Genomic DNA, 16,840 nt, shown 5'->3' with positions numbered 1-16,840 from the left:
TTAAATTAGGTCCCTAACCGGTTTGGCTCAGTAGATAGAGAGCGTCGGCCTGTGGACTGAAGGGTCCCAGGTTCAATTCCAGTCAAGGGCATGTACCTTGGTTGCGGGCACATCCCCAGTGGCAGCTGATTGATGTTTCTTTCTCAACGATGTTTCTAACTCTCTATCCCTCTCCCTTCCTCTCTGTAAAAAATCAATGAAATGTATTTTTTTTAAAGAATTTAAATTAGGGGCCTTTCCCATAATAAGAGTTATTACCAGAAGTAACTTTTTGTGACCTACCTATAGTGCAAGGCAGACATATAATTACTGAATATCTGCTCTTCTTATCCTGAAAATGATCTTCCTCCTCTTTGAAGCCTGACATGCCTTATCTCATCCTTAGCTCAGAATGCCATATATACCTCATTTTAACTTTCTGTCTCTGCACCTCTCATGTATGTGAGGTCTCTGATTCTCTCATGTATGTGGGGTTCCCATATGTTTGTATGTAATTTAATGTGATTATTTTCTCTTGTTAATCTGTCTAATGTTGATTTAGTTATAAGACCAACTAGAAGGGTAGAGAAAAGTTCCTTCATTCCCCACCACCTCACACAGCCTGGATGGATGGGTTGGGGTGAATCAAAGTGAACTACAGCTAGGGTATGATGGGGATTCAATCACTCGACTCCACTGAGAGATGGCCTTCCTATAGAGAAGTCCTATTGTGAGGTAGGGTTTTTGGAGCGAAAATATATAACCAGAAAGGTTAAAAAGAGGTTAAGGAAACCTCAGAAATGCTTCAGGTGTATGAGGCTATGTCCAATGCGCTTGACTAACACTGGCAACATTTATAGCCCAAAAGGGGAAAAGTATCTGAGGAACACCATCTCCTCTCATGAAAAAAAGTCTAATTGTTCAGATTATGCCCACGGATGAATTGGAGAACTAGCCCAGCATGAGTGGGAGCCACGGAGTTTGCAGGAAAAATTATATGTCATCAAGGTCCAAGGAGTCCTACAAGACATCAATAGCAGGAGAGTTAAATGTAACAGGAAGCACATTATCAAGAAAAAGGGTCTTTTAAAAGGCAGAGGAGTTGTCCTCCAAAACTCACTCAGCCACCAACCAGCTGGGCAAGTTGGGCACACTCCTTCCCAACTCGAGACTTCAGTGTTTCTGTCACTCACATGCTACTGTAATTTGGAAAGCAATTTGGAAATTCTACTTTTAGGAACTTGTCCTAAAGAAATCTTCAAAGACATGCACTGAGATCAATCCACAAGCAATTATTTATAACAGAAAAATATTTAGAAATTTCCTATATGTTCTACAAAAGGAAATAGTTAAATATTGGTATATGTTCAAACGATACAATACTACCCGCAGCAATTAAAATTTATGTGGTAAAAGCCATCCGATTGTCATGACAAATTATAAAGTAAAATAGAAGATTACAATCAGTATGCATAACGCGACCCAAAATTTTTAGAAAACAAATAATAATAAACAATAAAAAGTAGGAGAGAGGAGGATAAGGGAATGACTGGGAAGTTCCATGACAAACTTACAGAGAAGTTTTATTTTCTTAATTGAACTTACAGAAAAGTTTTATTTTCTTAATTGCTCTTTATATACTCCAAATTTTCTATAATAAAATTGTATTATTTATGTGATTTTAAAAGATAGCAATCATAATTAATTTTATTTTAGTGAAGCGGTTTGAGAAGCTCAAGTTTCTTCCAGCATTAACATTCTTTTTGAAATGCCAAATGCAGAGATACCTGGACCACATTTAAATAGTGATTTCCTACTCCTGCTGGACTCTAGATTCCCTTGAAGTGTAAAGTCTTCCAAATCATTGGGTTTTGCAAACAGATATACCCTCTGAAGCCATAAGGCAAGTCTGGGGAATGCAACAGTAGGTTGGGGCCTGGAATTTGGGCTGTCTTCACACTCTTAAGTCCTGGATGGAGCTCACTGGGAAAGACACATTTGTGAAAGATGCACTTCCTGGCCCTAGAGCCTCTGCTTTTCTTTCGCAGAAAATGTTTGCAATGTAGATGGTCTTTCAGCAGCAGGCTACACACCTTCCCATAAAAGTTTCCATTCCTAAGACATTTCACAGATAGCTTATGGTAGAGGCTGTAAAAAAGGATACACAGGACAGAAATAGGCTATTTCTAGCTGAAGTGAGCATTGCTGTATTGTCTGCCAAGAATCCATTTCCCCTTCTGGTACCACGACTCTGAATTTCCTTTGAGGAACCATGCCACCCGCACACTAAATCATGTTCTTCAGATGTCACTTATTTCTCCTTGGTTCAGGGAGACAGGAGGGGGACGGAGAAGGGGCGGGGGTGGGTGGGTGGTGGAGAAAGCAATAGGATTAACTCCAGTGAGAATTTTGCTCCCAGCATGCCACCAAAAGTGCGCCTATCAAGATCACCATCAACCTCCACTGCTAAATTCGCTAGTCAGTCCGGGTGAGCCTGGCCCCGGGTCCAGGCGAGGCCGTGGGCCCCTGGATCCGGGTGAGCCTGGCCCCGGGTCCGGGCGAGGCCGTGGGCCCCTGGATCCGGGTGAGCCTGGCCCCGGGTCCGGGCGAGGCCGCGGGCCCCTGGATCCGGGTGAGCCTGGGCCCCGGGTCCGGGCGAGGCCGCGGGCCCCTGGCTCCGGGTGAGCCTGGGTCCCGGGTCCGGGTGAGCCTGGGTCCCGGGTCCAGGTGAGGCCGTGGGCCCCTGGATCCGGGTGAGCCTGGCCCCGGGTCCGGGTGAGACCGTGGGCCCCTGGATCCGGGTGAGCCTGGGTCCCGGGTCCGGGTGAGGCCGCGGGCCCCTGGATCCGGGTGGGCCTGGCCCCGGGTCCAGGGGGGGCCGCGGGCCCCTGGATCCGGGTGAGCCTGGCCCCGGGTCCGGGTGAGACCGTGGGCCCCTGGATCCGGGTGAGCCTGGGTCCCGGGTCCGGGTGAGGCCGCGGGCCCCTGGATCCGGGTGGGCCTGGCCCCGGGTCCGGGGGGGCCGCGGGCCCCTGGATCCGGGTGAGCCTGGCCCCGGGTCCGGGTGAGGCCGTGGGTCCCTGGATCCGGGTGAGCCTGGCCCCGGGTCCGGGCGAGGCCGCGGGCCCCTGGATCCGGGTGAGCCTGGGCCCCGGGTCCGGGCGAGGCCGCGGGCCCCTGGCTCCGGGTGAGCCTGGCCCCGGGTCCGGGCGAGGCCGCGGGCCCCTGGATCCGGGTGAGCCTGGCCCCGGGTCCGGGTGAGGCCGTGGGCCCCTGGATCCGGGTGAGCCTGGCCCCGGGTCCGGGTGAGACCGTGGGCCCCTGGATCCGGGTGAGCCTGGGTCCCGGGTCCGGGTGAGGCCGCGGGCCCCTGGATCCGGGTGGGCCTGGCCCCGGGTCCGGGGGGGGCCGCGGGCCCCTGGATCCGGGTGAGCCTGGCCCCGGGTCCGGGTGAGGCCGCGGGCCCCTGGATCCGGGTGAGCCTGGCCCCGGGTCCGGGTGAGGCCGTGGGTCCCTGGATCCGGGTGAGCCTGGCCCCGGGTCCGGGTGAGGCCGTGGGCCCCTGGATCCGGGTGAGCCTGGCCCCGGGTCTGGGTGAGGCCGTGGGCCCCTGGATCCGGGTGAATCAGTGCCCCTGGGTCCGGCCGAGACCAAACCAGAGGGAGTCGGACCTGCATTACCACCATTTGTCCACCATCCAGAGCTGAGGGGTCAGTGCCGACATGTACTCATAGGGAACTGGTGGACATTGATATTGGGTCTCAAAAGAACTGTTGGTCCAGAAAGAAACTCACTACAGACTGATTCATTTGCCTGTCAGCATAACTATTATTGCTCGTCGCACATTCAATTCTTATAAGTATATCTCTAGTGACACATGATTTCGCTCATCTAGGGGAAATGATGAACAACATAGACTGATGAACAAGAACAGAACCAGAAACAAGGAGGCATCGATCGGACTATCGGGCCTCAGAGGGAGGATAGGGGAGGGTGGGGGGAGGGGGGAGAGATCAACCAAAGGTCTTGTGTGCATGCATATGAGCCTAACCAATGCTTAAGTTCAACAGAGGGTTGGGGCATCCAAGGGGAGGGGTGTGGGATGGGAATGGGGGGATGAGGACAAATATGTGACACCTTAATCAATAAAGAAATTAAAAAAAAAAAATAATAAAAATAAATTCGCTAGTCAGTTCGCAGTTTCACCTGATTTGACCCATGAGCAGCATTAGACTCAGCTGACCACTTCCTCTTCATGAAATTCTCTTTAGTTGGTTCCCAGTTTACACCATGCTCTCCTGGTTTTCCCCCCTCTACTCCCCACCCCACCAACCCAACTCCCCACCCCCCCCTCTCTGTCATCTTGGATGGTTTCTCCTCTTGTCCCCAGACTTCAAGGCTCAGGACTTGAAACTTCTTTTCTATGTACACTCATTCCCTTGGTGATCTCATCCAGTTTCATTACATTGAAATCCAGTCTCACTGAGTTTAAGCACCACCTGATGACCCAAATTTAACTCCAGACTTATATATTCATTTGCTCAATTCAAAATCTCCATGTCAAAGAGGCATTTCTTATCAACGAGGCATCTCAAACTTAAAACATCCAGACTGAGATCCTAATCTTCCCATTCAAACCTGTTCCTCCTACAGTCTTTCCATCTCAGCTCAAGGCAACTCTACTGTTCCCGTTTCTTGTGAGGCCCAAAACTTGGCAGTTAGTTTCCTTTTCCCTTTGTGTCCCAGCCAGATTCCATCAGAAAATACCATCGGCTCTGTCTTCAGAATAGATCCAAAATCCAATCACTTCTCACTGCTTCTACTGCTACCACCTAGAACTAGAAACGTGTCTCACCTGCATTATTGAAGTTCTCTCCCAACTGGTCTCTCCCCTTCTGCCCTAGCCTCCTTTCGGTTTATCCTTTATATAGCAGCCAGCATGATCCTATTGAAATGCAAATTGATCAAGTTACTCCCAGTGCTCAAAACCCACAGTGGTTTCCTATTCCACCGTCTAGAAATGCAAAAGCTAACCAGTGGTCTGCAAGGCACTAGAAGATCTGTTTAGACCAAACCCATCTCTCAGCTCTCGCCTCTTTGCTCTCTCCAACCCAGCAACATGGCTTCCTTGCTGTTTCTTAAACATCTAATTTCTCTTCAGGACTTTTGACTTGCTTGCTTGAAATGTACTTCCTGGAGACAGACACATCTTCACCTCTTCGAGGTCTTTCTTCAAAATCACCTTCTAGCCCTAGCTGGTTTGGCTCAGTGAATAGAGCGTCAGCCTTCGGACTGAAGGATCCTGGGTTGATTCCTGTCAAGGGCACATGCCCGGGTTGCAGGCTTGATCTGCAGTAGGGGACGTGCTGGAGACAGCTAATCAATGATTCTCTCTCATCACTGATGTTTCTATCTCTCTCTCCCTCTCCCTTCCTCTCTGAAATCAATAAAAATATTTTTTTAAAATCACCTTCTATTTTAACATACTTTCTAAAATTGTAATCTCCCAACATTTCTTACTCGCCCTTCCCTGCTTTAATTTTCTCCTTAGTACTTATCATCACATAATATACCATACATTTTATTTTATTTTATTTTTTTGGCTTATTGTCTGTATCCCCTCCACCCAGAATATAAGCCCTATGAGGTTACGGATTTTGTTTTGTTTCCTGCTGTATCCTCAGTGCCTAGAAAAGGGCTTGACACATACTCTTTGCTAAACAAATATTTGTTGAATGATGAGTACATCTTCTTTTTGCTGGCTCTTATCTATCAAACATAAGTAAGTTCACGCTAGCCTTAACATTCTTCCCTTGATCTGACTCATCCCACAAGTCAGCTCTCTCCTTCCCTCCACCAGCTCACTGCTCCTACTTTCTTAGGTTCTTCTCTTTAACCTCTTAATATGGCTAAATAAATCTGTTTTCACCAAGGACACTATAAGCTCCAAATTTTCAAACACAATCAACATATTTATCTCACTTTAAAATGTACCATTAGAGTTTTGGGGAGTTCTTTGGTGGGTGGAGGGATAAAGAAACTGTGGGTAGGAAACATAAAATGCATCTCAATTCCCAAATACATTAATTACACTGTGGGGTAGGGGTAGACGGCAGGAGGAAGTATGCTCGAAGAGGAGGAGAAAATTCTCATTTTCTTTCTTGCCTATTCTGCAACTCTGGAACTTCTTCTTGATACTTTTCTCAAAATACCCTTTCCCTTGGCTACAAGGTTCAGACTCTCTCCTTGACTTTCTCGAGAAACTGCCTTTCTAGCATTCTTTCTGAATCTCTTAAGTTCTTTCTCTTCCCGTCCTTTTATTAATATTGGTATTTCCTTAGGTCCCATTCTTCATCCTCTTTGTTTTCATTTTTTATACTTCCCAGGGTGACTTATCCATGCCCATACTTTTAACCACTGACTCCATGCTCCAACTCCAGCTCCCATTATCTCTCAATTTCCACCAGACCTCTCCAAGCTCTAGACCCAAATTTCTAGCAACCAACAGAATATCTCTTCCTTGATGTCTTCTTATAAATATTCAGATTGAGCATGTGCTAGGATGAACTTATATATCTCTTCCCCTGCCAAATCGACACCCCTCCCCGATTCCCAGCCTTATATATAAACATTTATTGACCCAGTCATCCAAATCTGAACTTAAAAATGTCTTGACTTCTTTCTCTCTTTCCCTCCCAACATACCACCTAACCCTCTACCTCGGGAATATTGTCTAAATCCAGTCCCTCCCATTTAATGCCTTAGGTGCAGGTCCCCATCATCTCTCACCTACTGGACTATTTCAGGAGCCCAATACTTGTCTCCCCCCACCCCCATTGCTCATTAACTTCTTGGTTCATTCCCTAGACCAGTGATGGGCAACCTTTTGAGCTTGGTGTGTCAAACTTCGCCAAAAAACTGAGCATAACTCGGGTAGTGTGTCACTTTGAGGAAAAAACTAACTCCAAGACTCTAGTCGCAAATGTTTCATCTTCAGGAGCAGCAAATGTTTCATCCTCGGCATGCGGCCGCATGTCATCAGAAATGGCTATGCGTGTCAGTGCTGACACGCGTGTCATAGGTTCACCATCACTGCCCTAGACTAATACCAGACTCATAAAGCCAAATCTTACGACCACTGAGTATAATGATAACATAAAAGAAAATACTTTGCCAAACCTTCCCACATTCTTGTGAAAATTTACATCTGTATCTTAAAAGAAATGGTTATTTTCCCTCCAAATAAAATGCCCAGGCATTATAATTTAAAAAATGGTATTAATGGCCAGTATCGCCTCTTCTGAGACACAGCGGCATGACTAGGGCCAAGTAAGTAGAGAACTCAGTTGGCCCTCCCAACACCCATCAGCTTGGGAACAAAAAAAGTGCTCTCTGGGAGAAGAGCAGCAGAGCAGGATGGGAACTCTTTGGGAAACCCTGGGCTTGTTGTTTTGTTTGTTTGGGTATTGGTTGTTGTCTTTGTAAACTGGCAGTCATGTGTCCACCATGAGTATAAAGAGACTTGACAAGTGATCTCCAACAAAAGGCATTACTTGGGCAAGACACTAAATGAAACAAGAGTTCACTTCCCAGTTCAACAGAGGTTGGCTTTCAGTGGGAAAGGGGCAAAAGCAAGAAAATGGGCCCAGAGAAGGTTCCTTTCTGAATGTCTTTATGTCTCTGCACAACAATATTGACAGAATTCTGACAGTCCTAGCCTCTCTATCCTCTGAAGCATTGAAATATGGCTATATGGAGACAGGACTTTTGTTTTCTTTCTTGGATCTGAATGAGCATTTTTGGCTAGAAGACTATCTTCTCACACATAGAAGGGGAATCTAGCATTTAGTGATTGCATTCTTCCAGGATGCAAACAGAATCTGAGGGAGCCAAGGTTAGAATATGCATTCCCACCCTCTCAAATACTGGATAGTAATGAATTTCCCCAAATGCTTCCTTAAGTCTTGTTAGAATAAGATGAAAATTCATATATTCATTTGCACACACACAAAAGGAATTTCTTTTTTTTCCCAGGATAAGGGGTTAGATTATATAAATTTTGCAATAAAGTAGAAAGAACAAGAGGAAAAGCTTTTCTCCAAAATAGATATGATGTAGAAAAGAATGGAAAATCTTTCTTTGTTTATTTTTTAGTTAGACACAAGAGGATGTGGCTGTGAGAACAGAGCAAACTAAGATAAAAAGACTTCATGGAAACCAAAAACATTGTAACGGAATGAAAGTTTATATTGGAGATAATTAAGGAAAATTGAATCAGTGATGTAGAGTACTATCTTGGGAAAATATTCTCTGAATACAAAGAAAAGTTAATGAAGGAAAGGAAGGAAGGACGAAAGAGAGAGAGGAAGAAAAGAAAGAAAGAAAGAAAGAAAGAAAGAAAGAAAGAAAGAAAGAAAGAAAGAAAGAAAGAGAGAGAGAGAGAGAGAGAGAGAGAGAGAGGGAGGAAGGGAGGGAGGGAGGGAGGGAGGGAGGGAGGGAGGGAGGAAGAAAGAAAGGAAAGAAAGAAAGAAAGAAAGAAAGAAAGAAAGAAAGAAAGAAAGAAAGAAAGAAAGAAAAGGTATTAAAAATAAGAAATCCAAATAATTGGTTCCTAAAAAGGAAAAACAAACAAAACAGAAACATTGATCAAAGTTATGACAAGAGAAATCTTTCTTGCTCCTAAAAAGTCCTGAATTTAGAAATCAAGCACGTTTACCATATTCGAGGCAAAATTTATAAAAGGAAGTCTATGCTAAGCTATGCTACTGTGAAGAGTATAAACATCGGGAATGGAGAACAGAAAAAGACATTCAGGTTGAAAGTTAATTGTCCTCAAACTTATTTCTAGCATCAAGTTTCTCAAGACAATGGAGGACTATCTCCAATTACTTTAGGGAGATAAGATTTCTTATCTACATTTATATAAGTTGTCACTCTCTATGAAAGAAACCAAAATTAAGACCTCAAGAATGGCCCTGGCCAGTGTGGCTCTTGGTTGGGCATCGTCCCATGCACCGAAAAGTTGCAGGTTTGATTCCTGGTCAGGGCAGAAAGCCCAGGTTGTGGGCTGGATCCCTGTTAGGGGCATGCAGGAGGCAGCCCATTGATGTTTCTCTCTCTCCCTCTCTCTTTCTCACTCCTCTAAAAATAAATTTAAAATCTTTTTTTAAAGAAGAGATAAAACAAATATGTAAGCAAATTAACAATATATATGTTTTAAAAAGACTTCAAGAATGAAGAAAGGCATAGTGAGAACTTTTTTGAAGAATTTTATTCATGGAGTGTTGAATTTGATTATTAATATCTAAATAAAAAGTAGAAACCCTGTGAAATAAATGACTAATAGAATTTTCAATACAGGAATGTATAATATCAGATTAAATAAAATAAGAAAGGAAGACACAGGGAACAAAAACTCTTGAATTATTACCTTTCATAACAGAGTCAAAAGTAACTATTGTTCTTTACTTTGATATTAAGATAAACTGAAGCTCAGGAATATTTTTCTTTTACTATTTAAGTTATCCATAGATAAGAATAAAAATAAGATGCCTGTTATCCACAGCTTTGTAGAAATATATATACAAAGGGAGAATAAAAGAAGAATGGTGAGTAAAGTAAATGTGAACTAAATTCCTCCATGAAGATAGACTCAAATTGGATTTTCAAAGCCAATGTTTTACAAAGGATACATCAAAAAATAAAATGAAAATCCCAGCTGACTTGTTGGTAGAAATTGACAAACTGATCCTCAAATTCATATGGAATTCAAGGGACCCATAATAGCCAAAACAATCTTGAAAAAAGAAAACAAAGTTGGAAATCTCATATTTCTTGATTTCAAAAACTATAGTAACCAAAACAGTGTGGAACTGACACAAGGACAGACAGATTATGGAAGAGAACTGAGAGTCCAGAAATAAACCCTCACAATGACAGTCCATTGATTTTCAACAAGCATGCCAAGACAATTCACTGGGGAAAAGAATAGTCATTTCAACAAATAGTGCTGGGACAACTAAATATTCACATAAAATTGGGCCCCTACCTCATACCATACACAAAAATTACTCAAAAATAGATCAAAGACCTAAACATAATGGCTAAAACTGCACAATTCTTTGAAGAAAACACCAATGCAAATCTTCATGACTCTGGATTGGGCAATGGATTTTTTAGATAGGACACCAAAAACACAATCAACCAAGCAAAATATAGATAAACTGGACATCATCAAAATTTAAAATGGTTGTGCTGCAAACAACACCCCTGAAAAAATGAAAATAAAACCCATGGAATGGGATAAAATTTTTTGCAAATCATATATCTAATAAAGGATTCTATCTAGAATCCTATATAATAAAAGACTAATATGCAAATTGACCCTAACAGTGGAATGGCCAGAACGACCGCTCAACCAGTCACTATGGGGTGCACTGACCACCTCTCGGTCCCTTCCCCGGGCTGTCAGGCTCTGATTGCCAGATGGCGAATGGAACCAGAGTGGGTGGCGATGGGGAGGGGGGTGCAGGGCCGGCTGCAGGCAGCCAGGGAAGATGTCCCTGATCACAGGGCAGGACTAGGGACCATACCCACGCATGAATTCTTATCTTTTATCTTTCCCAAGACTTTATTTCCCAAAACTCCTTCTCTGCATCTACTTTACATTCCTTTTATACTCCCAACTCTCCATCACCCCTCCCTTTTCCAATAAGCCATTATAAAAATAATTCACATCTGCTTTTATCCTGAAACTTAAATTCTCATAGGTATCAATAAAAGTACACAAAAGTAAATGCATATATACTATAATTTTACATAGGAGAAAATTATGATTGGGGAGAGACTGCCATATAATCAAAATGACTGAATAGATTTACAAATATCTAATTTTGTATCTTAAAAACAGAATATATCTTTTTCACAAGTGTTCATAGATTTCTAAAAATTCACTACATGCTTAGATACAAAGAAGCCTCGGAAATTATAAAGCTATATTCTCTATTATGAAATAAAATTAATTAAAATTAATGGTTTAAACAAAATAACAATCACTTGGAACTTTAAAAAGTATTATCCTGGATTAAAGAGACAATAAAAATGCACTATTAGCCAGGCCGATGTGGCTCAGTGGTTGAGCGTCGACCTATGAACCAGGAGGTCCCCAGTGTGGAGCATGCAAGATGCAGCTGATCCATGATTCTCTCTCATCACTGATGTTTCCATCTCTCTCTCCCTCTCCCTTCCTCTCTGAAATCAATAAAAACATATATTTTTTTTTAAAATGCAATATTAAACTACTTTGAAAACTACCACACTACATATAAAAATGTATTGGCTCTATTCTTAGCTATATGTCTCTGTATAAAAACACTCAGAGAAGATTCAGAAAAGCACTTATGGCCGAAAAACTTGAATATCTTTATTTTATGAAGAGCTCACATAAATTAATTTAAAAACACAAAATCCAAATAAATAATAAACAGGCAAGGGATGCAAACTGACATAATATAAAAGAAGCAGCACATTATGTGGAAAATATTTCCTGGTAATTAAAGAAATACAAACTAAAACAACATCCAAGTAGGTAAGATTATTTTAAAAACAAGAACAAAAACACCAAAACTGTCAGAAGCTCAGCAAAACAGGTCCTGCTTGTGGGAACATGAAGGATCTACTCTTAGGGATAGTAACTTGGCAATAGTAATCAAGAACTTTAAAAAAACATTTACAAATTTTAATCCAGTAATTGTACTTTTGGGACTCCATCCTCAGCATGCAAGCCTGTATATGGAACAACGCCATGCACAAAGATGTTTACTGGAATGGCAACAACTTAAACGTTCAACAACAGGGGAATATTTTCTTTTTATTATTTTTGTTAATCCTCACCGAGGATATTTTTCCATTGATTTTTTTTTTTCTCAGAGAGAATAGAAGGGAGCGGGGAGAGACAAAGAGAAACATCGATGTGACAGAGACACATTATTTGGTTGCCTCCAACACAGCCCCTGGTTAGGGCTGTGCTGGCGCCTGCAACCGAGGTACGTGCCCTTCATCAAAATCGAACCCAGGACTCTTCAATCCACAGGCCAAAGCTCTAGCCACTGAGCAAACTGGCTAGGGCAACAGGGGAACATATAAATGAACGATGTAGCTATAAAAATCATGCTAACAAAGACTATGCTGTACGATGGAAAGGACTTGTGCTTCACCGCTACACTAAAAGCCAGGCTTTTAAATTGTACATATATACAGCCTAATGATCACAATGCCACCTCATAAATTTTCAAGGTCCTAGTCAAGTAAATGCTGAAATCGAGAAAAACCCAGCATAGTAAAAGGACTTGCAAGGAAATACACCAAAGTATTATCACGAGTGATTTTTTTCTTCTCTCCCCTATTCTTCATATTTTCTTTAATGGACATGTGCCATATTACTTACATCCTCACGACATGAAGGAATTGTCTACATTAGTCCTATGAATCAAAAGGAAACAACACCCTCACAGACATGAAGGAATTGTCTACATTCTTCCTGTGAATCAAAAGGAAATGCCTCTATTTATGTAGGGTGTGTGCTGCCATTGTTCCTGGGTCTCCAACGTCATTTTTATATTCCAACACAAAAACTGCAGGATGAAAACATGTGAGGCAAATTCTCCCCTGTCTTCCTTTCTCCAACTTATTTTTTTCCTCATAATTCCTTCAATTTTTCCAAACCTAAAAAAATTCAGTCCTCTCTCCCCGCCTTTGTACCTGGGACATTCCCCACTTCACTTGTGCAGCGTGGAGACAACCCCCAGGCACGCTGCCCCCAGTCTCAGAGCCCTGGGTCCCTGCTGCCCCAGGTCCCTGGCCCTCCAAGCACCCAGCAAAGGGCTCTGGAGGCAGCGCCGCTCCAGCGCTGTTCAGGTCCGAGGAGGGAATGAAAGCAACTTAGGAAACTCCAGAGCCTTGGAGAAAGAGGGGAGATGTCTGGGGAAACCAACACAGGGCCTTCTTTGTGGAATAATTTGTGCGAAAAAGATTCAGACTTGTTTCCTGTGTGGCAAATTGGGGGCCTCCACTTCCCGTTCTGGGCATATATTGACTGAACAATCAAATGAACAAACGAATGGATTAGGCTTCCCGTTATCCTGCAAGGACATAGCAGATCAGAGACTCCAAGTGATGGCTAGGGGAGGGATTGGTCATTTGGTACCAAAAGAAGCCCTGAGGTGAAGGCATGCAATGACCCTATAACATGGCTAGTCAAAGTGTGGCCTATGGAAGGGCAGCATGACCATCACTTGAGTTGGTTAGAAATGCAGAATCTCCAGCCCCACCCCAGAGCTACTGGATCAGAATCTGCATTTTGACAAGATCCCCAAGGATACGCATCTGTGTTAAAGTTTGAGAAACACTGCCTCGGAGCATTCACACACATTCCCCAAGACGGAGCTAGTGCCTCTGCTCTTCGGCACTTCCACCAAACCGTCAAGAGGCTTGAGGATTCCTCACCACTAGGGCTGCCCTCAATTTTGCCCTTGCTCCCGAGAAGATACTCTTCAAATGCAGTGTAGCCAAGTAAAAGCAAGAGCCACCACTGGCATTTGTGAAATCTATTTATCGAATGTGTCTAATGACCATGCAAGATAATCATAAGGAAATCATTTAATATGCAGCAGCTGATTGCTTTGTAAAGGGTAGTAGTGGATTACATGTCTGGTAATCCACTAACCCTTTATAGCCGGGACTACACTTGGGACTTCTGCCTTCAAAACTCCAGGACGGACATGTAAATAGGTTCCCTGCTCAGAACTTGGAAAAGGTGAAAGAACTTTTTACTCTTAAATCTGGGCTGTGGTTTCAGGAAAGGAGAGAGAAAAGATCTGTAAGCATTGCTTAGACTAGGAAGGGCTTGCCGTCAGCACCAGACTCTACTCATCTTTCTAGAACCACTGAAGTGTCCCATCCTTTGAGAAGTTTTCTCAGAAATCATCACTCCCTATTGTGTTTCTCATGGCATTTTCTTTAGACTTGTATCACAGCGCTTAGGGAGGTAGGAGACCTTAATGCATTAGGAACCCAGGCTTTGCAGCCTAACTATATCGGTCTAAATTCCCCCTCTGCCTATTATTAGCTGTGTGGCCTTGGCCACATAATTTCCCTCCACAGCTGTGAGATGCAGAAACCTATAATCATAGGTATGTTCTGAAGGTTACATGAAACAATGCATGACATAATTACAGTGCCTGGCATATAGTAAATACTGAATCAATGTCAGCCATTATTACTAGCACTTCACAAAGTCTGGATTTAATTAGAGTTGGTTGTATATATGTCTGTCTTTCCCACTAGATTGTAAGCAAACTGTTTATATCCCACACATCTGGCACAGGGACTTACAAATGGTAGACACAATAATATTTGTCAAATTGGTTTGAAGGTATGCCAGGGAGAGGAAAGCGAGGGTGCTGGAAGCAATTGTAATGTACTTCATGATTTTACCCAGTGCCCAACCTTTATAGAGTTTGTTTCCTTCTAATACCGGAGTCCATTGTCTCAGACTGTGCTATAAAATGGGGCTGGGGGAAAAATAAAAAATAAAATAAATAAAATGGGGCTGGGGAGACATTATTTCTGGAACCAGATGTTCTGTTCAGAGAGATTGAGGTTGTGCTATGAGGCATCTGAAACCTCCATTTGTCCCCTGGCTGAGGGGTAATGAGGGCTGCAGTTCAGCCAGAGCTAGACTGGCCAAACTGGGCACACTGGCATGGGGCTGCATCAGCTTGGAATATCACCCACCCGGTAGGGGGATGCATTTTGTTTTTCAGTGTATTCAGAAATGTCTTTACAGATTGCACAAGAGCTATATGTACCAGCGGGAGCTCTACAGCAAACTCCAAGGTCCCCTTTTAAACCAGCCTCCTGACTCTTGGATGAACATCAACTAAAAGAATACTACGTTTATAAATATTTATTGAGTGCCCATTGTGTGCTAAACATTGCTCCAGACGCTGAAGATCCAATGGTAAATAAATAAATTATAGTTGGGGGGCAGGGAAGGCAATTCAGAGGGCAGGAATGTGGACAAGTATGACAAGCCACCTTAGGCATTAAGTGGTGAGGTGGTGTAGAAACGTTCAAGAAAGAGCCAAGTCTAACAACCAAGATGAGGCCTGAAGGAGGGATTGCGACAGCTAACATTTATTGAGCATGTCCTATATGCATAAGGCCCTATTCTGAGAACCTTGTCTGAATCCCTCAGTTAGTCCTTACAACAACTCTACTAGGTAGATATTATATTATCTTCATTTTATAGATGAGGCACGCAGTCAGTAAATGGTGGCGCTGGGGTCCAAACCCAGGCAGCATGGCTCCACACTAAACGGGAAGAGAGGCAGAGAGGCCTTCGAGGCAGAGTTAAGCTCCTTGCAACACAGCCTGGGAGGGAGGAACGAAGCAAGGTCTTTGGGGAACTGAAAGCGGCTGGGGGTGGGGAAGAAGTTCAGCGGTGACCGGGCTTGCTCTGCAGCTTAGAAACCAGAGGCGGGGGATTTCTGGTCTAGTCTAGTTGTCTGATTCCTGTCACCTAACCCGTCCGGGCCTCAGTCTCTCCCTTCTGTGAAAGGCAGTATGACAATGGCTGCGCTCTACCATAGAGAAGGGCCATGAGTACCAAATGAGGAGAAAAAAAAAAAAAAAAAAAAGCGAACTTGACAGGAAAGCACAAATTCCTCCCCAGCCTTGCAATTTCATCAGTACCATTACCCCAGTAGCTTCAAGGATTTGCAAACCTGGGATCAAGTGTTAGGGCAGTTAGAGCGGTGGGAGTAGAGCAACAGCATAGGGAGTAGAAAGGCCCGCGGAGGCTGTGTCCCGCTGCCTGCACCCACACTCACCACTTACCGCGCGATCCCACGGCAAGCTCCTCTCCTACTACCTCAACTCCATCATCCGTAAAATGGGGATGGTCACGTAGCCCTCATTCCATAAATTGGCGTAATAAGTAACACATGTAACATGCTTAGCACAGCTCCCAGCACAGACTTAGTAAATGTTAACGGCTATCATTATTATCCTTATTAAGAAATCGGTTGCTCATTTCATTCCTCCGCATTCTATGTGATAAAAACGGGTGGAGTTATTAGAAACTAGAGATAATGAAGACGGTTTGCAACCCTACACACCCACACGGCGGTAGAGATTCCTCCTGGCTCCCACGGACTGGCAAGCAGCTAGCTTTCCGTCCTGGCAGAAAATGCCCAAAAGAGGTAAAAGACAAGAGACTGCACACCATTTGTGCAAAGCCCGCTGCTCTTCTAGTTTTTAGACAAGATCTAAATATAGTCCGTTAAATACGCCTTGCTTTTTTTAAGATAAAACTGTTCTTCTTCAGCCCTCCATCCCGTCTCTGCGCTGCCTCCCTCCATGCACACACACACTCCCACACACACACTCCCACACTCCTTCCAAGAAGCTTTCAGTCTTTTGCAAGAGGCTTACTCTGGGGTCCTGTTGTGACAGCTTCTAGCCACATTAACTTCTCTAACTCCCTGCCGAGAAGCCTTTGCTAATTTCACAACAGGAAAGCACGCAGGAAATTAGAGAACAAAACAAATCTGCACCCTGAGCCCAGCATCTTCAAGCAAATACGCGGAGGTCCGGACCGAAGCAAGATGACTCTGGACTATAAATGAGGCGGCTGCCTCTTAACTGCAAGGGGACGGAAGAAGTCATTTACCTCTTAAAAAAAAAAAAAAAAAAAAGATCTGAATACAAATGGTAATGAATATTCATGAGCTCCTTCAGCTGCCTCAAGAGCCACCCTTGACTACAAACAGCGGGCTTGCTTCTTAAAGTTTCCCAAGTT

The 16,840-nt window shown here is 43.7% G+C and overlaps 1 protein-coding gene across 6 annotated transcripts in view; it reads right to left on the bottom strand.

The window, feature by feature from the left end:
* The window catches only part of ENTPD1 (ectonucleoside triphosphate diphosphohydrolase 1), a 97,759-nt gene that overhangs the window by 80,223 nt on the left and 696 nt on the right, over window positions 1-16,840 (bottom strand). Inside the window, exon 1 of one of the 6 annotated variants that reach the window (XM_079793805.1) lies at window positions 16,596-16,831. The exons of 2 other annotated variants lie outside the window; for them this stretch is intronic. Coding sequence is in view for 1 of the 4 variants with exons in the window: in XM_079793802.1 (XP_079649928.1) it covers window positions 16,474-16,507 (34 nt within the window). In the remaining 3 variants the exon portion in view is untranslated. Of the gene's footprint in view, window positions 1-15,869; window positions 16,148-16,473; window positions 16,832-16,840 lie in introns of those variants that run through there. 3 more of the 6 variants (XM_079793802.1, XM_079793804.1, XM_079793806.1) reach the window with 3 other exon arrangements.

Source organism: Cnephaeus nilssonii, assembly GCF_951640355.1.
Source record: "Cnephaeus nilssonii genome assembly, chromosome: 16".
NCBI lineage: Eukaryota > Metazoa > Chordata > Mammalia > Chiroptera > Vespertilionidae > Cnephaeus > Cnephaeus nilssonii.
This window is presented reverse-complemented; position numbering and strand designations above follow the sequence as displayed.